A 20,722-nucleotide genomic window follows, 5' to 3' on the forward strand; every position below is an offset into this window, starting at 1 on the left:
ACCGACCAATCAGAGCGCGCGTAGACCGCTGGAGCGGCCGCGGTAGCGAAGGCTACGCGCTGGCGGCCGCGCTTGCACGCGAACAAGTGACTCGACGTGCATCGAAGGACATTGACGACGCGGCCACCAGCGCGTAGCCTTCGCTATACCGCGGTCGCTCCAGCGGTCTACGCGCGCTCTGATTGGTCGGGGTTTTCTCTTAATATCTCCTTAACGAAGCCCCATCCGACGTTTTCACAAAGGAAATTTTTGTTTAGAATCGTCTCAGCTACCCCCCATTTCCGGCTCCTCCCCGACTTTTGGGACACCCTGTAGAATAAATATTACTATCGAGTACCGAGCACTGCATAGAGAACAACTGTTGAGCACTAAGCCAAGTACTCGAGCAAGTACAAGTATTCAGTACCAAATTTAATCCAAGTATCGAGTACTAAAGACAGCATGCGTGCAGGACACTGTTTATTCAGTTAGACGAAAATAGCTTGTTCCATCGAGTACGGGTATCGACATCGAAATACAGCGGCACAGAAGCATACCAAATGTAGGTCGGTTCGTCCAACCATATAATTCCCCAACAATTCTAAAGAGTGTATTTCCGTTTAACCGTGCGGTGCGCACTTCAACAATGCAAACTCTGTTTCCGGGGTTTTTAACCGCCTCCGTTCGCGAATTTCCCGTGTTTTTCACGGAAACATTTTTCGCTTGGAAATGTGTAGCCGTTTTTTCCGCGACATGTGCCTGTCACGACCCCTGAATGTTTCATTTTATCGGATCGATTTATAAATATTTGTATTCCTGTGAGTTAGATGAGGTCTCCGGTGCACTGATTCTCCAGGACGGCGCTAAGACATCCTCATCGTACGTACACGAATATCCAACATCGTCGACGTTTCTTTTTTTTCTTCTCTTCACCGACATCGTTTGTGGCAGCATATTGTTATTCCCGGAACGTCGCCGTTGACAATGGCGCATCCGTTTTCGGGATGCAATCATCCCTATAAATGCGTTCTGTTCGATAACGGGTGCGCAGGTGTTCTTTCATCGTGCATCCACTTCGCGCTCAGCATTTTTCCTCGACGTCAATGCGTCGATCCGACGCTGCTAGCCTACCGAAGCTTTTCACCTCGGGGACAATAACACGGAGACGCGTTCACTTTCGCGCGAGCGTCCTCTTTTGGAAGCGTTGTCTCTCCGCCCGTTGTCGTCAACCTTCCCTCGTGTAATCGCAATTTCTAGTTATTGCAATTTCTAGTTAGTTCTAAAGCCTTGCATTTATGCAGGAGTCCGTAGGAAACGTAAGTTCCGAGTATTATAAAATGCTTGGAATGATAAAAAATTGCTAATGCTTGGAAGACATTGGATAACTGGCACGAAATGCTTGAACAGACTTTGTAAACAAACAAGAGATTATTCGAACAGTGAATCAACATCATAAATAATAAATTACCTGCTACCACCGCGTTGAATCTTCTAGAATATCAAACAGTCCACGACGAGTAGAGAAAGGGCTAGTCCACGTTTGCTTGCAGTAAGTTTCGTTCTTTGTCCTCTAATATTGTCATTCCTCGAACGTCGACGACGACGTGGCAAGACTCGTTTCGAGTTCTGTTGGTGAGAAATTTTATTTATTTAGACGATGTACTACGAATTTCAACGATAATGCAAACTACGAGTTAGTTCGCATAATTGTTAGTCAACGTATTAACTTTATATATATATCAAAAAAACAATAATAAATAATTGTATATAAATTCAGTATTTATTATTAGATTTATGCACAGTGACGATTTATGCTCGTCACTCTCAACGAACCTCTTCGTTGCACAGATATGTTGACACGCATAAAATAAGCACGAGGATTGTGCAAAAGCATAGAAAAGACGTGGGTTTCAGTTAGTAACCTAGCCCAGCGTGTCTCATGGAAGATGTGACGCGAAATCACCCCGTTTGTTACTTTCTCTTTCGACTACGTTCCGGGCCGCGTGAGTTCGCGAAGGTCGTCCCGATCCTTTTCAGCCCCGCCACTTCCGGTGCCTCTGGGTTCTCATTAGCGCGGGACGAGTCTCGTCTGAAGACCGCCGAGATTGCTTCGCACGATAAATTCCCTTCGGTACGGTTTTACCAGCCGTCTCTGCCCTCCTCTTCCTCTGCAACCCCCTTCGTCGACTTCCTGCGGCGTAAAACGCATTTTATTCGCAACCTAATTGCGTTTCGCTTGGCGCGCGAAGAGCGTCGCAACAACTTTAACGTTGTACAGGGTTAAGCGTTTCAATTGGGGCCTGGAATGCGAACAAGTTTTGCGATAATTAAGTATCAGTCTTTGACGAATTTCGACGACGGTACGGGGGTAGATTAAGCGATCATCGCTGTTTGCTTAATGTAGAATGGAGATAGGTGTCGTGGGGATAGTCGGACTGCATTTATCGGACAGATCTTCGTGGTACTTCGTCCAACCCTCATGAATTCTTTATTATTTTTAATCTGCAATAATGATCGATTAAAAGCGTTTGTACTTTGTTTGCAGATTGTCGGAGCCGACGGGTCACATCCACGACGGTATCGGGAACTACACGGCGGACGTGAAGTGTTCCTGGCTGATCGAGAGCAACCCTAATTCCACGATACGTATGCACGTGGAGCAGTTCGCGACAGAATGTGGCTGGGATCATCTGTACATCTACGACGGTGACAGCGTCGAGGCGCCGTTGCTCGCCGTCTTTTCCGGCCTGATGCACAAGGACGGTTATCACATACGTCGCGTGCCGGAAGTAATAGCGCGTTCCGGAAGTGCGTTGCTACACTTCTACTCGGACGTCGCTTACAACATGAGCGGCTTCAATATTACTTACAAGATCAACGCCTGTCCCAGCAGGTAAAACGACCCCTCTCCCCCCCCCCCCTCTCTCTCTGTTTGCTCGCGGAGATAGAACGATTTGCTCGCGAAAGGTATGCGTTTTATTTGTGTACACATTTCTTCCCCGCGCCATCCTTCTGCTGATTCTTTTGTCAAAGTGTTTACACGGCGCACACACCGGTCTGTTTGTACCGGCTGGCCAACCTCTGGAAACCTGATCGCTTTATTTGTTCTATTCCTCTGTGCAATTCATGCAGGATCCACTGGAAACAGAACGCTGAATTCTTTGTAGGATATATAAGAAATTCAGGTTGTAGAAGAAATAATATTTGGTTAAATTTTTGCGGTGGCTAGATCTGTATTTATTATTTCCAGGAAGAGGAGGCCAAATTGTTTTATGAAGATGGAATATGTTCCTTAGGGTTGAGGAGGAAGTATCTGGCCAGTGAAGTAGCGTATTCTCGATAATGTAGAACACTCGGTCGATAAGACTGGTCGCTCTGTTGGCAATATAAAACACTTTGTTGGTAAATCTTTCGATCACTTAAGATTCTACGTTGCTTTAACACGGGTTATATTAAATCAACTTTCATTGAACGATCATACTTCAAATATTAATCCAGATATTTACTCACGACAACACTTCGTCGTGCGTACAACGATCAAATAAACATTTATTCTGGCACATGGTGTAAATACGATAAGAGTATGTTTATCATGGAATCAGAGACACACAGTAGCACGGTCATCCTGTTCTTGAACTTTTATCCAGCGTATCTTCCTCCTGTATGTATATGCCATCTGGGTCAGTAGCAGCATTATACAAGATGTAATCAATGATTGTACTTCCTGAGTTCATTGTAGTAGTCCAGGCTCGGTTTCAATTGGCCCTGGAAGATGATAAATTACCGATTTATGAGTGCAGGTTAAAACTGTATTTATGATTGTACGATGAGAAAATAATACCCGAGGGGACCTAGATCACTGTCTAAATTGTACATACCTCAGGTGCCCCAACGATTCTCATCTTGTCATCATATTTGACTAGTTAATTCGACAATTGAGAGAATTACAAAAATAGTCGCAAAATAATCCTTGTTCAATTCTTGCCTGTAGGTATTCTCACATCGACTGCTCTGGCCATGGTGTCTGCATAGACGGCGTGTGTACGTGCGACGCCACGTGGACAGGGGAGGCCTGCGAGGTTCAAGTCTGCCCCAACAACTGTTCCCACAGCTACGGACAGGGCGAGTGCGATCGCGAGAGGCATCACTGCGATTGCGTCCACGGTTACAAGGGTGAGGAACATTCTTGAAACTTCGTCGAGCTTAGCCGTATAGAAAACCGACGTGCCGGGAAAATTGTTTTTCAGACAGACCGTTTAGAACTTTCATCGTTTGCGGTTACTAGCCGGGGACACTTTCGACGGCGTATTTGTAACATTCCAAGTGACTGCTTGCTCGACGAAGTTTCAACACTTCGTGAGAGAGCTTTCAACGGTGTTTACATGCAAATTGACTGCTCCTGTCTAAGATCACCATGAAAACGTTGTTTGGAACTGTTACCCTCTATAATCCAAACTACATTAGTTGTTTTGCTTGCTCCTATCTTGTAGCAGCAGTTTGTAATCAAATCTGATTCGAATTCTTTATAACCATATTAACAAATGTCCAGGTTCTGACTGCAGCCAGAGAAGCGACCGGGGATTTTGGGAAACAGTGACGTACACTGACTTCTCACCGGAAGGTTCAGCTAGTCACTGCTCTATCGTTTGGAAGGACTCCCTGTACGTGGTCGGTGGCGAGAGCTTCCACCGAGCCAAGATGATATACGTCTATGATTACAATGGGAACGTTTGGGAGACTCCTCACGTCGAGGGGAAAGTCCCTCTGCCTCGTTACGCTCACTCGTGCGTGCTCTTCGGCGACAAGATATTCATGTACGGCGGCGTTGTGCAGAATTCCACCGTGACAAACGAGATCTGGGCGTTCGACGTGTCAGCCAAAGTATGGGAGAACGTTACCGTGCATGACAACTGCCATAACAACAAAACCATGTGCGGTCCCTTAAAGGTGATCAATTGTTTCTTGACAATTTATTAATAACAACCCTTGTCGCCATCGATAGAGTCATCTCTAAATACAGTTGCGACTTTTAAGTATTCGTCGAACGTCCCATTTAATGCGTTACTTTACACAGGTAGCTGGACACACCGCGACCCTGGTACAGAGCCACGGGAAGAAGGAGAAGATGGTGGTGATATTCGGCTACTCGCCCCAGTACGGTTACCTGAACGTGGTGCAAGAGTATTACCTGGGCAGTCGGGAATGGCAGATAGTAGAACCTGTTGGTTTCCCCGTGAAAGGTGGCTACGGTCACACGTCCGCCTACGATCCCCTGACGAATCGGATCTACGTGTACGGTGGTTACGTATCCGAGTCGCAGAGCACACAGGTGTTGACCAACAGACTGTACTCGTATCATCCAAATTATCGCGAGTGGACGTTGCTCACGTCCGCGCCGTCTGCTCGATTTTTTCACACGGCCGTGTTCGTCTCTGGCGGCTTGATGATCGTTTTCGGCGGCAATATGCACAACGACACGCAGCATTCGGACGGCACCAGGTGCTATTCGGCGGACACGATGGCGTACGACGTTACCTGCGACTCGTGGCATCAGTTCCCCATGCCTAAAGAGATGACCGACCTGCCCAGATACGGGCATACCGCCACAGTGTTCGAGAAATCTATGTACATCTACGGGGGATTCGACGGCCAAATGCTGTCTGACATGCTGAGGTAGTTCACCTTTGGATAGAATACTGCAATGATCCTTAAGGAGATGTTACTTGTTCTTTAAAGATGATTTGTAAAATGCAGTACTACGAGTTCATCTGTAGTTGTTATTTGCGAACTTACAATTTGCGTTCGCCGTTTGCAGGTACACGCCGGGTAACTGCGAGCATTTGACGAATCAAAATCAGTGTCTGAACGCGAGGACAGGCGTGAAGTGCGTGTGGGACAAGCGCGATAGTCGGTGTATACAGATCACCAAGATACCGCGTCATATGCTGATGAACGACGACATGCACGATGGAAATTACGTGAGATGTCTGGACGACACGCCGCCCCGCGGTATGACGTCTCACAAGGAGTTGTGCAAACTGCTCACGGACTGCGTGGCATGCGTGCAGACGTCGTACAACTGCGTCTGGTGCGGGAAAAGCTGTTCGCACGAGATATGCCGGGACAATGCGAACGCACCGCCGACAAAGGTCGTCACGAATCTGGAACATTGCGACGCGCATACCGGCATCGAGTGCCTGCAATTGCACACGTGCCACGCGTGTTCCAGCGATAGCCACTGTATCTGGTCGTGGTCAAACGGACCCGATCGTTGCAAGCCCCACTCGAAGGTTCGCGACGTCAGCACACAGGTAACGATAAACAAGAAAATCGTAGGTTAATTTTAGGCCGCATTACCACGTTTCGCTACACTATTGTAGGAGTCTAAACGAAAAATAAGGCACGGGGATTCGAACCCACGATCCTCGGATCCACAGTCGACCGCTTTACCTACGCGACCAATCCCGTACCCTACGTTTCGTGTTCTTATTTGACTCCTTATTGTAGGGTATGGGAAGCGCGGATACTACACTATTATCTACACATTTTTGATGTTGTACACGAAGTAATTTTTCGAATTTTCACAGCAGGTGACTATTCTAAACGGGACTATTCAGGCGCAGCGATTGTCGATAGACTCCTGTCGCAGTCCGTGTGTGGACTACACTTCCTGCAAGAATTGTACCGAGTCGGATTGCATTTGGTGTCAAAACGAGAAGAAGTGTGTAGACAAGAACGCGTATCCAGCGAGCTTTCCCTATGGACAATGTCGAGAGTGGACCACGATGGATGCGAAATGTCGTGCCACGGAGACGGGAAAGGAATGGTGCACGTTTTATTCGTCCTGCGCAACGTGTCGCTCGGATCCTGGGTGTGGATGGTGCGACGATGGTTCAGGAACCGGAAAGGGATTGTGTCTACCGGGTGGAGCTCGTGGTCCAAGCAGCAAAAGTTTGGACACGTGTCCTTTCGAGCGGTGGTATTTCACCAAATGTCCTAGTAAGTGAATCGCGAGACATTTATAAAAAAATGTATTCTTTGCCGTTCGGCTAATAAATAAATAATTTTAGCTTGCCAATGCAACGGTCACAGCAAGTGTCTTCCAAATAGCAGCGTGTGTATTCAGCCGTGTGGGAATTTGACTTACGGCCCTCACTGCGACAAATGCATCCCTGGTTATTACGGGAGTCCTCTGAACGGAGCTACTTGCCAACGTAAATTCATTAGTCCATCATTAGGCGACCGTACCATTAATTTGTCGATGTTGTGCTCTTATCGAATTATGTTTTCGCATTACAGCCTGCTTTTGCAATAACCAAGGCACACAGTGCACCAGCGAAACGGGGAAATGTTTCTGCACAACGAAGGGTATTATAGGGGATCATTGCGAGCGCTGCGACGTGTCTAGTCTGTATCATGGGGATCCCACAAATAAAGGATCGTGTTTTTGTAGGTCCCTTGTTTAAATTTGCTGTCAAATATGGTAAAGGGTTAACAAATAGATTAAAATACTCGAAATTCTTTCTCCAGACGATTTGGCGATCGATTACCAATTTACATTTAACTTGAGCAAGAAGGAGGACCGCCAATACAGGGCGATCAATTTCAAAAATTCTCCGCCAAAGCCTGACATCGACGCAGAGTTCTCCATCACTTGTTCCGTGCTCGCGAAGATGAATGTCACTATTAAGAAGGCGAACACTGCGGAGATACCGCTCCTCCTCGGCGCCAACTGCACCACTAGCATATATAAGCATCGTTTCAGCAAAGCGGATTACAGTTTCGGCAGCGAGGACAACAACACGTTGACCACGTTCTACGTGTACGTGTACGACTTTCAGCCACCAGTGTGGATCCAAATTTCCTTCTCCCAGTATTCCAAACTGAACTTGCAGCAATTCTTCATAACGTTCTGCACGTGAGTATTTGAAACTTGATCGTTAAACTAATTCAAACACGTTGAAATGCGTTTCGGTAGGGAAACCAATAATGAGAATAAACTAAAGCCCCCCATTTTGACACAGATTTACGCGTACACGTAGTATCAAAGACACAGTAAATGTGATCGTGCGATTTGTTCGTCTTTTTCTTTTTCAAAATTTTCTACGCTTTTGTGTTGTCCTAAGCCTCAGGCAGTACTTACTTGTAAACTAGAGATTACATGCCACCACCCAGGTGCTTCCTCGCTCTACTATTGGTGGCTGCTGTCCTCTGGAAGATTAAACAAAAGTATGACTTGTACAGAAGAAGACAGAGACTCTTTGTAGAGATGGAGCAAATGGCCAAGAGAGCATTCAGTCAAGTGTTGGTAGAAATCGAGAGGCGGGACGTCAATAATTCGGATTCGGAACGAAGCGATTCCGAGTTACCGAATTGCCGCAAAAAGAAAAAGGTCAGCATTGTTTAACTTATTTTGGAAACAGATTAAAATACTAATATTCACGGTGGACGATTAAGTTAAATACCGTTTCAAACAGTAGCTGTTTGTCTTGGACTAAAGTGTCCATTTGAGTATATATTTCTGCGATTGATTCCAGGATGCCCCTAGTCCGATCGCGTTGGAGCCCTGTTGCGGTAACAGAGCCGCGGTCCTGTCGTTGCTAGTCAGACTGCCTACTGGCGGTGAACCGTACACGCCAGCCGGCCAGAGCGCTGGCTTAGCAGTAGCGTCTGCTTTAGTTACGCTGGGCAGCCCGCGAAGGCCTTCTCAGGAATTGTCGACGAAGGAGCCGAAGAAAACTCGAAAGTCTGCTAGCCAGCACCCAGACTCCACCTGCATTTAGCGATAAAACGGATAAAGCTGTGAACGTAAGAGAGACACGTAATATATTTACTTCGTCGTGGGTGACTATAAGCCTTAGAACATGTTTCTGTGATCTTGCCTCCTACGCGTGTGGGCAGGACTGTTGAGAGAGGTTAACCTTTGAACTCTGATCGAGTGAAGTGTGATCTTCTTCCGCGACGAATCTTCGTTTCATTTCCACCTCACCGCGACCAATCCGTCGAGTATTTCGTGTTTTCCAAGGAGATTCGAATATCATCGCTGTTGAAGGTCAGCCGAATGTTTAAGCATCTCGTTAATCGCCACGCTGTCATGGGAAAAAAAGAGGAATCGGTATTTTCGTTAAGCGTCGTTCATCAATCGTGGTAAGTAGCGTCTTCTTCGAACTGTGCGCGTACGACGTTAACCAACGTTAACTTAGCTGACTTCGAAGCTTCACCTACTCGAACTTCTCTTGATTCTATGCGACCGTGTACAGTGTTTGTATATAGAGATCTGTTGGACGGTTCTTTTTTATTTCAAATACAAGGGAGTCGTCTCTGATCGTACCACGGAATAATGACTATATAGAAGATTCATTTCGAGGCATATAAATTTATAAATTCGAGATTGTTACGCGAAGTTCTCGAGGAATTCACACGAGAGGTCGTTGAACAAAGAACAAAGGGAGGGTCGTCGACGAAAAATTGGAAAATTGGATTTGCCAGTTGCGGTTTCGTAGATATACAGGGTGTCCCAAAAAATGTTGTGACACCCCGTACTTTCCGTGTTTCGTTTGTAAAGCTGTAAATACGTGCGTTGTGTCTCGCGCGGGAATAGACAGATGACGCAGCCATGAGTGGCGGTGTAACCAACATATTTCGGGCCCTAGTGCTAAATTTCATGGTGAAAAAAGTGGTACTGTTGAAAGTCGATATTTGGTATTTGTTGAAAACTCGGGATACCTCGAATTGTATTCTTAGTTACGCCACTATGCGAACTGTACAGATAAATCGGTACGAAAGAGGAAAAGAAAGGGAGCGAGTGACAAGAAATATACCGTTCGTGTATTTGTCTCTAGTAAGTTGTAAAGATTCAATTCTAAATTAAATGGAAATGAATAGAGGCGACGTACATTTCAACGGAAACATTCATCTTTACAAAATACGTTACTGTTGTGTGATTTCCATATCAGAATCTACTGTGCCAAATAATTTTTCATATTGGTATTATCGAAAAGGGGAAGAAATACATTAGAATTCTATCAACGGGAAGAAATCGTGTTCGAATGGAAAAAATTATAAATCGTGGAAGTACATTGTTTTTTCTACCTTGTCTCTATTCATTTCCGCAGAAAATTAGTTTATTGTACGATCGAAAAGTAGATTTAGGAACGGAGGTCATCATATCTGCGCTATGTTTTCGTAGCATAAATTTGTCGTTTTATTGAAAATGTTCCTGTGTTTTCGATCGTGCAGGACTGCGTAATCTTAATAAATAACGAGCATAAAAAAAATAGAAGTGGACGTTGCAATACGATTTGAAAAGTGCGCTAATTCTGCTAAGTCGATGATTTTCATTTTCGCCACAAGATGGCGGTGCTGGTTGTTTTACGTAGCGATCTTCTAGGTTACCTATCTAGAAGACCGCCATTTTGCGTATCAAGCTAACCATTAAGTTGCAATATTTGATTAATAGGAAAAGATGTCGCATATTATTAGCATGTGGTTGTGGCGTTGTGGATACGTTGGTTTTTGTTTGTTTTTGGTATAATGATTTGTATATTCGTGTACGTAACATAACGTTAGCTGCTTCCGTTGTGAAATTCAAGATGATCTCATATGTTTTACTTCCTCTTCTGAATTTGGAGGCAGCTCGGACGATTGCACGTGAGATGAAACGGAATCGTGTTACCTTCTTTTTACCAGAAAAAGGTTAGGGAGAACTTTCAGCACTTGCAGAAGATACGAACAGAATCGCGGTACTAGCGTTGTCTATTTTGCGTTCGAGGTAATAATGGATTAGCTAGTGTCACAAAACCATTTACTATGCTATTCGGTATAATTAGATTGTGTCCAAATATCAAGAACAAGAGACATACTATATTTATTGAGTATCGTTTGTATCGTACAACTAACTTTCGAAGTATCGGTTATTTTGTTATTTGGCAGTCTAATTATTTTGAGCAGCGCTTAAGACTTGCATACACCGAACATGTTAACTCTAGCTTGTTAAGCTTTTTGTTTGCAGAATGCGAGTGGATGTTTTTAATCAGTATATAGCACGGATCGAGTGCAATGCATTTTATTTACCATGTAATACTCATTGAATTTCTTTCATTCTCTCTACTATAAGCAGAGTATTTTATACGAGGGTGTGACCAGACACAGTTACTTTCTATTCTAAACCACTTTTGCATTGTTTCTAGAAAGAAGAGTTGTTATTTATTGCTATGGTTACTTTGCTATGCTCTGGTTGCATTCGCGTTAGAGCGTGGTGTACATTTTATTAACGGAAAGATAATTTAATTTTTTTTATACACCTGTTTATTTTTTCTTTTCAAGCAGGGGGAAGATATACTTTGCTCATTTCAAAGGGGACTTTGTTCTTTGTGTGAGATTTAGTTGTATATACGAGTAAACGTTATTATTTAAAAATAGGAGTATCAGATATTGCTCAAGTTTGATTAGACTTTTCGTTGCTCTCCGAAATAGCTTTTTTTATAAACTTCTATATTTAAAATCACGAAACTTAGACGCGTCTAGTATAGAAGATAATATTTAACAGGGAAACAATAAGTTTTACATAATTGGGATGGTCCTTAATTAATTGCCACCAGTATTCTTTGTCCCTGTTCTCCTATGTTTGTCAGTTGCATTTATCGAGCATCTTGATACTGCCAATATACATTTATCGCCACTTATTGATCTAATTGTCTTCGAATCCCAACAATTCAATCCATCATTTAACCCCTTAGTGCCCGAGTTAATTTATTCTCGTGATTATTCCAAGCCAGAAAGCTTACAAAGTTTCTCCAAAACTTGATGCCAACATCGTCGTTACTACGTCGGGCAGGAAGGGGTTAATCGCAATCTTTCAAACAGAATCGCACACCGTTGTTTATAGATCAATCGTGTCAGGATCATCAGTGATCGGGGCTCTAAAATTCCCGAAATACGAGCTTCTGTAAACCTTCAACTTCTTTATGTTAAAAAATCGCTTACGCCGTGATCCCACTACGATTAATCACGCTCCTCGAATTCGTCCAGTGAATGAATAGCGAGCGGGGGTCGATCAGAAGAGTCGTAAAGCGACATCCAGTCATAATCTACGTAATAGACCAGGTTTTTAGATCGTTAGAGATAAGAATAGGTGATTAGAATCGAACCTATATCGTAATACGGTGTTTCCAAAACGTTTTCGAGTTCTTTTGATTTGTAAGTAATCGAACAGAATATCATATCCAACTCGCAGCCAAAGGTATCGAGAGGAGAAAGTTTAAGGAATCTCCGAGCCGAAAGAATCAATTTTAAGTCGTTTCCATTTTTTTTCCTTTCTTGGTGGCTGGAATTCGATGTGGATAACAGATTTTTATTCGTACCCGCGGCCCAGACGAACGGAGGCCAGCCAATACGTTTAAGAATACTTAATGTAACGTCTAAGTAGTTAGGTATATTATACGATAATAGCTTGCAACAATTTTTCTAGGATACAATCGAAAATATTTATTTTTATTCAAGCGTAAGCGTAAGGGAACTCTTTGATAAAACACGTTCAACAAAAAATGGAAATTAACGAAACATTCTATTAAGCTACAAGGGGCAGAGTATGTGGTGGAACGAATAATTTCTCGAATCGTATGTATAGATCCTTAACTCCTTAACATTGTACACAAGAGAAAGGACAAAGTAATCATCGCTGCATGGGACATGTACATGTATCTATTGTGCATATGTATATGTACTGTATGTATAACGATAATTCGAATGGCGATACAGATATGCGCAACATGTTACTATTACATTGTCATCGTTGTTCTCTTTAACGTCGTCAGTTAGAAAACCAGGAAGGACTCCAAGTGTCAGAGTTTAGAGTTTAACAACGTGAAACTAATCGTTGAATCTGTCGTTATTTGTGATTCGATGTAACCATCTAACTCTGATTGGTCAAATTTTAAATGTACGGAAGAATCAGATCGTTTGGAAACATTTTCACTGTGTACAATATTTGCTTGATTCACCTGGAAATAAAAATGTACTTATTCGTTCTTAATTTCTCGAGTAAATTAATACCTTTTATGCTCGTAAGAAGACGTCTCAGGATGAGATTTCGTTCCTACAGTCATCAAAAGTGTTATTTAAAAAGAAAAGGTATTTATATTGGCATTTGGTGTCTTTCGAGGACTGTTCGTAAAAATCGCCCGAGCTTGATAACGACCGTTCTTAACTTACATATGTATCTCGTCATTTGTATGTAAACATGTAATTGAAACTTATTCATGACGGTGTGGTGGATCAGTTTGAGTGACTTTCTGTATAACTGTATTTTGTAATCGAAACTTGATTTCGTTTTCTCATCGAACTCTCTTGTAAATATATACACAGGATGCGACGATATTACCTAGTTGAACGGTTAGTATCATCGCCCAAAGTTTCCAGACATTAAACACAAGTAGAAATAACGAGTAACGAGCCAGACACGTTAGCCAAGTCGTACTCAAATCGCACTGCGTACCAAATAACAATTTTCCAAATCGATCCTCACGTAAACGAAGCCTCGATCAATTTTACTCACGTATGCTTTCGTTTCTATTTATTTAAATTTTATACTCCGTTTAGTTGTATTCGTTGACACGAGCACAGAGATACGTGTACGTATCTCGGGTAAATTTAATTTATTTAACGCGTATCCGGTATAGTTGTGTGCGTTTTTATTTAATCAACGCGATTTTCATTCAACGACAAACGTATTCGTCGATGCTCCTCTCCGCTTTCCACGTGAGACTGAAAGAGTTGCGAGAGATCGAATGCGGACAATTCGTAGAATAGATTTATCAATTATAAATTCGTTATCATTGTATTATGAGCAAGCTTTATTGGAACGTTTTGGGTTTAACATTTCGGGTCCTCTTCGTTACACAGAGACGAACCCTTGCTCGCAATGTAATGGTCATGGATTCTGATTATTCTAAAGCGAGTCGTCAACCTAATTTTTCAGTAAGTTTATTAGTTCATCCTGAAAACATCCGTATATTAACGTATACTTTTTCAAAGACTGGCAAATGGCATTTTTCCAGGGGAAACTTGAACGAGAGACAAGTGGGAGAGGTGAGGGTGAACGGAGCAAGAGAGAAAGTTTGAGAGTGTGTACGTGTGCGTGAAAGAGGGAGAGAGGTTCCAAAATTATGCTCGTATTTTTATGCTAGAAGTTTAACGAAAAAAAAAAAAAGAAAGAAGAAGAAGATGGTGTAGATTATTAGCATGAGCGATGCGAGCGTGAATAGCAGAGTGGAACAAAAATGTATTGTATTATATTAAATGAAACAGATATTGTTTAAATAAAATTGATATACATAAAGTTTGCGACGCTTTGGTAATTTTACCATCTGGTTTGAAGTGACCTTTAAGAGGCTGGGATAAAATATCACCTCTCATACACACCCCAACTCACTCAATTTGTTCTGTACTCTATTATTTACCTGTTCTTAAATCATACAATCCGTAACTCATACTTTACCTGCAACTATGTCTCGCATATCGATCTGTTACTCAGATTCGTGATCAAGAGTCATTCCCATCACTACTCATATTTTCACTTTGTATTTTTTCAGCTGGACTGCTACAGAATAACCCAGGTCGTTGGCGATGGAAACAATTTTATCTAGGTAAAAATTTCGAACCACGCATACAATATAAACGATACCATGTATGTTACAGGTCAAGGATAAATATGGAAATCTAAGCTACAAAATCGAGTTGTAGTTGAACAAGCAGAAATTGTAGTTGTAGTGTATGCTTCGGAGTACCAGACCCGGGATTTCCAATTCCCTCGGAGTAGTGTCTTTACGTTTGTAAGGATATTTATTTAGAGGTTCGGCGAAAACTGTCGAAATTCAAAGACAACGCACAATATAGCAGACAAAATCAAATCGCAATACAAATTGAATGACTAATCAATGAATTACTAACACAAATTGATAAACATAACCGACAATCAGGGGTTCAAAAATTTTGCGGGGTCTGAATTCACATTCAAATCCTACACTTAAATTTTACAACGAGAAATTATCTATTTACAAATGCTATGCATTTTTTATAAAATAAATATTAAATAATAATACTTTGATGATTTTTGTCACTCTTTTCAATTTAATCATCGCTACGAAAAAAAATGTCTTGCATCGCAGCAAAAATTGCTTCCATTTGTTAATGGTACCATCAGTCTGTAAAAAGTTAATCAAAATCGGTGCCTTTTAATTCAGTAATTTTCGTATACCGCGGGGCCTTTTAGGTTGTCCCAAAAATTTCTTTCGATTTATTAATAAGTAATACAATACATGGACGATATTTTATGTTTTATGTTACATTACCGAATTGTCCACGACTCATTTTGCTCCGTTACCGTTACAACACGAATATCTATGAAATTAGATCGTCTATTTATATAAACACGACCACATCGAATAATCGAGTGGAACTCGCGAAAGAAACTTTCGGGACAACTTAATAAAACGAGCTGAATCTACTTTGCGCCGGCCCTGCCGACAATTATAAAACGTACAAACATACCTAGTGGTTTAAATACAGGGTGTCCCAAAAGTCGGGGAGGAGCCGGAAATGGGGGGTAGCTGAGACGATTCTGAACAACAATTTCCTTTGCAAAAATGTCGGATGGGGCTTCGTTAAGGAGATATTAAGCGAAAACCCCGACCAATCAGAGCGCGCGTAGACCGTTGGAGCGGCCGCGGTAGCGAAGGCTACGCGCTGGCGGCCCCGCTTGCACGCGAACAAGTGACTCGACGTGCATCGAAGGACATTGACGACGCGGCCACCAGCGCGTAGCCTTCGCTACCGCGGCCGCTCCAACGGTCTACGCGCGCTCTGATTGGTCGGGGTTTTCGCTTAATATCTCCTTAACGAAGCCCCATCCGACATTTTTGCAAAGGAAATTGTTGTTCAGAATCGTCTCAGCTACCCCCCATTTCCGGCTCCTCCCCGAGTTTTGGGACACCCTGTATAAACATTCCTCCAACATTCACATTACGATACATTACACGTTAACTACATAAATAAAATTACAGTTTTATTTATAATATCTCCATGGATATCCAGTGATTTCGATTCCCTCTCCAACGAAGATTTTCAAATTTTCTGACCGCTGCAATCGATCCAGTCCCGCCGAAAATATCACGTTCCATTGTTTGCCATTCAAATCGCACGTTTTATGTAACGAGGAAATCGATTTCCACGCGGTGTCGCGTTCCAAGCCGCGATGACGGTGTACGGTTATCGTCCGAATCCTATTTTCGTCAACCAACGTGCTCATCAATATTCATTTTGTTAAAGCTTCCCTTTACCCTCCTCCGCTCCCCCGTCCGGCCGGCCGCGCGAGGTACGCTTTCTTTTAATTCGATTTCAGTTAATCCGGTCCAGGTTACGCTTTTATTTCGAGAGCCGCGCCAGTGGTAATCTGATTTCCTGATTTCGTCTGTCCGTTTCCTTCTCGCGGGTGCACGCGTGCTGTGGTCCATTTGCCAAATGAAAACTGTCACAGGACTGCGCATGAAAGAGAGACATGCATTCAGAGACTTGGAAGGATAAGCTATCTCCGCACCGAATCTCACCCTTTCCTCTTTTCTCTTTCCCTTTCACGGCTGAATTCCACCTCCGATGGGTTAATATCCTGTTCGCGCATTCGACCGCGGTAGAGCCACGCGCGACTCTCGGAAAATCGACGATTGTCGATACGCGAGGCACGGTAGCGAATTTTTGGTCCATCGGTCGAGTCGAAGTGGGAAGCAGCACATCCTCGCATTTGTGGTTTAATTTTTGGACCTAACTCTATCCCGTTACTATCTTCAGTCACTTGCGCTGTTAACTCTTTGGGGCACGCTGGGATTAAAAGTGTCCCACCTTTTCGATGGACCGTAATGCATGGTGGGACATTTTTAATCCCACCTCGAAATTTTGCAATAGCTGCATGTGTATAGGCGTGATACCTTTATTAATAAAAATATAACAATTTCGTTTGATTTAAAACGCGATAAAATTCCTGTGCAATATGGGTGTATTTTATGACCTGAATTCCTGTGCCGCAAAGAGTTAAGTGACAGGGTTTCCCACTGGATTTAAGTAACAAATATTCGTTGGAATTGGATCCAGATCAGTGATGGGCAAAATCCTAGGCTTCGAATGAATCTGAAGTTTATCAATTTGTTTGTCTCGTTTCCTTTTGGAAAATGTTCAAAAGCAAAAACGAGACAAACATATCGACAAGCTTCAGATTTATTCGAATCCTATGGTTTTCCCCATTTCTGATCCAGATGAATAACACTGTCTACTCCTCTTCTATGCCATATTCTCAAGAACTCGAACTTGTATTTAATATCTCAGATTTGAGGCTTTTAAGGGTTTATTCTTCCTTGTAGTATCCATGGCGTTTATTAATCGTTGCAGTCTCATCATCAGTCCCAGGTAAATCCGATACTATACTATGCTATTATTCAATATTTTTTCTCTCCTATTACAGGTGAAACTCCATGCCAAAGGAAAATCACTGTCCCGCTCGCTACCACATCTCATCCCGCAAACAGATTATCTCTACATCCTGTGAAGATCGAGCCACTCGTTCGCCGATGCTCCGAGGAAAAATTACATCGCGAGAACAAAGTTTGTCGAAGAGGAATCTCCCAGAGCTCAGATATTCACGCGAGAGCTCGAGAGGAGCAGACCGAGGAAGATGCCGGCAGAAGCGATCCTGGTGCTCGTTTGGCAAATGTCACGGGTCAAGCCCTGGCTACGTAAACAGACGCGTCGGGTACACACAGACGACGAAGCTATTTTCTCGGCTGGTAACGCGATTACAGCCAGCCGCGGATCGCACCTGCAGCTTCTTTGGCCGGGAAACGACCGACGGAGAGTGGATTTCGTGGGCGGTTTCTTGATCGTTTCAGTTTAGCACGTAAGACGTATTTACGATGCTCGAGGTAGAGAATATTGACCGTTCCGCGTGCCCTCGCCCACTGCGAATCACGATTCCCGCATTTACGCGGTGCGATAGTCGAGACAACGCTATAACAAATTGAACGACGTGGCACTTTCCTTCGCATCCCTCGTGGATTCGAGAGTCTTCGACTTTCAAGCGGGATTAAACAGTTTGGCGCATTGCGCATTCGAGCCAGAGAATATTGGCTGCTCAAGGTCACCGTAGGATCGCTCCCAGGAGTGTAGTATCGCGAGAATGAGAAGGAGAAAGTGGCTGGCAGGTCAGAAAAACCGTTAGCCTTGACTCGGTGAAAAGTCCTCTCGAGAAAAGAAGGTGCGAATAGGCGACAGCGAAACGTGATCATATTTGGTCATGTACGTGGCCGAAGACAGAAAATGCGAGCCTTTAAGAAGGGATGTTTCGGCCGAACGGGCAGATTTTGTGAGCGGACCAGTCGAGATCGTGTCGCGACCGGAGTTATTTCAGTTGTTTTAGTCGAAGAGTCGCGTTTTACCAAATAGTTTAGTTTAATTAGTTCTTAGTTTCCTATATTTTTAATCTAGTACATAAAATAAAATCATTCTACAGTAGTCTTGGAACCGATTCAAGGAAAATCATTGGATTTATCTTTGAAATCGATTGGAAGAAATTTTGGAAAATAGCAACTATGTCCATCACAAATAAATCTCGGAGACCCATGGATCCGAAAAAGAAAGGAGACAGCCTTCACTTTCACGAAACAACACCCTTTCGCTTTCTCATCCACGATTCAAGAATACCAGCGAGGCATGCGTTGACAATCACCATAATCGAATCAGGATTTGGAGCGAGACTGACGTTCAGGATCATAGTGTTACAGCAGATATCCATACCGCATGGAAACTCGAGGACGCAGCCGAAGATTCCTCGGCAAACTAACTTCCGCGGACGGTGGATCCCAACGTGGTCGTTTGCCAGGTAAACAGGCGGCCGCAGTTTCTAGTTATCGAACGCCTCGTAAACACCACGATGATTTCTAGCGGCGCCAGTCAGTTGGCGTACCACGAAATTCCCGTAATTAGAATCTGCGAATATCTAACCAGCGTAATTGGGGTAAATAAGGGCGTATCGAAGCCTTAACGTGGACCAGTCGCTATAGCGACGATTGGTGTTTAGTAAACAGCGTTTACTCGATGGGAATGTTTGAAGAGAACTGTTCCGGAGCGTCGAAGCGCGAGGAACTACCGGCTACCGTGCGCAAACTTCAAAAATATCGAAGCCAGAGAAGCGCAGAAAATTGAGAAGAGGATCTCGAAGAGTATCACTTACTTTACATCATCCCGCGTCCTAGATTGGACGGGACTAGATTGAACAAGAATCGTGATCTACATTCTGGTCTCCGGTAGATTACAAGCCGCACGTCCCGTCGTAGATCATCGCATCTGTACTACAGATTGTACATTATCCCCCGGATAATGATAATATATCGACAACAAACGCGGAGGGACGACGGGAACTGGATTATGATAACGCGACATCGCGACCACAACAGCCGGGATTTATCCATGGAACTCGTTTCGAGCTATAAATAGACTTTCTTTGTGAGAACCATTCGATTAATTCGGTAATCCCGAACTCGGCCACGATGCTATTTCCAATGGCCCATTGTACGTACGTTAACGAGAGAGACGGTTCGTTCAATGGGTACAATATACAAGCGCACGCACGCGTGTGTGCGCGTGTGCACGCGTTCACGGACACGGGAGAGATTGGCTAGAAGCGCCATTATATTTTGCAACGATTCACCGTTACGCGTCCGTTGAACGTGTCCGATGCACCTTAGGCGACGCAACCCGCGTGGACTCTTCGAGCATCCTTCTGTTCCAGATGGTTTAAAGGCTATCCTCCAGCAATTTGCATTCTCCCGCGTCGTTGGTCCTCAACGACCCGTTTCGTTCAGGGCTGTTCCACTATTTTCGCGAACAATTTGCTTCGTTGAGAACTTATAATAAAAGCGCCTCGCTCAATGCTCGCTACCTGGTCCGTCGCGATACGTAACGAAAACTAACGAAAGGCGAGTAAATGCTTTCGTTCGAAAACGATCTACAGGGTGTTTCTGCAACAGGTGCTCCAGGTCGTTACGGTTGGTTCTATGGATGGCTCATACTATAAGCGGTGACTTCGGATGACGAGATTGACGTAATCCTCTACTCGATAATTTCTGTGTAGGAACATTCTCTACTTGACAAGTTTTAAAAAAGAAAGTCTCTCCATGTGAAATGTCAAGTGGAGAGTGTCCTCTTATCGATTCACTCGTATTCGTATTGACACAAATTGTCAATTTATCTATCGTATTATCACCCCTTCAAAATAGAAATGTACTCCAAATGTACTCCAAATGTACTCCAAAATAATTCTCCATTTCCAATCGAAATCGTACATACCAAGATTAAAAAAGAATGGAAATTGAGCAGCTTCCCTCTAATACCATACACTTTCTGTTCTAGCGTATTCGCCAGGCTCGCGAAATCCAACCACTTGTTGTCCGTGTATTTCAACGAAACAACGGCGCACGAATGCAGTAATCGAGCGGGTGGGAATTGTTTCCACATTAACGGCGATTGGTCGATTGGGCTTCTCCGCTAACGTCGATAAATCGCACAATTCCTGGAAGGGACGTCGACGGCCTTCTTAATGAATTCATCGGAGCTGGAATTACGTTTCGCGCTTTGGTCGGCGGTATTGCACCGCGTTTCTCGGCTACCTTTCAGAACGAAAGTTTCGCGTGATTGGTAGCGA

At 43.5% G+C, this 20,722-nt stretch overlaps 1 protein-coding gene across 4 annotated transcripts; it reads left to right on the top strand.

Moving 5' to 3' along the window:
- Positions 1–1,509: 1,509 nt before the first annotated feature.
- On the top strand, positions 1,510–13,012 carry LOC128896323 (attractin-like protein 1). Of its 4 annotated transcripts, none has more exons than XM_054159618.1 (12): positions 1,510–1,528; positions 2,525–2,872; positions 3,971–4,152; positions 4,529–4,926; positions 5,054–5,652; positions 5,795–6,290; positions 6,567–6,978; positions 7,050–7,193; positions 7,279–7,428; positions 7,510–7,897; positions 8,134–8,371; positions 8,517–13,012. In XM_054159618.1, exons 2-12 carry the CDS (start codon positions 2,628–2,630, stop codon positions 8,760–8,762), a joined length of 3,498 nt encoding a protein of 1,165 aa, XP_054015593.1. In that variant the 5' UTR covers positions 1,510–1,528; positions 2,525–2,627; the 3' UTR covers positions 8,763–13,012. The 4 variants fall into 4 exon arrangements, 3 of the variants coding, with proteins under 3 accessions (XP_054015593.1, XP_054015590.1, XP_054015591.1); XR_008461963.1 differs by lacking the exon at positions 1,510–1,528 and having other exon boundaries at positions 1,863–2,872; positions 8,517–10,529; positions 10,615–13,012; XM_054159615.1 differs by lacking the exon at positions 1,510–1,528 and having other exon boundaries at positions 1,862–2,872; positions 6,570–6,978.
- Positions 13,013–20,722: the final 7,710 nt, after the last annotated feature.

The sequence above is a fragment of the Hylaeus anthracinus genome, unplaced genomic scaffold (genome assembly GCF_026225885.1).
Source record: "Hylaeus anthracinus isolate JK02 unplaced genomic scaffold, UHH_iyHylAnth1.0_haploid 0, whole genome shotgun sequence".
In the NCBI taxonomy this organism is placed as follows: domain Eukaryota; kingdom Metazoa; phylum Arthropoda; class Insecta; order Hymenoptera; family Colletidae; genus Hylaeus; species Hylaeus anthracinus.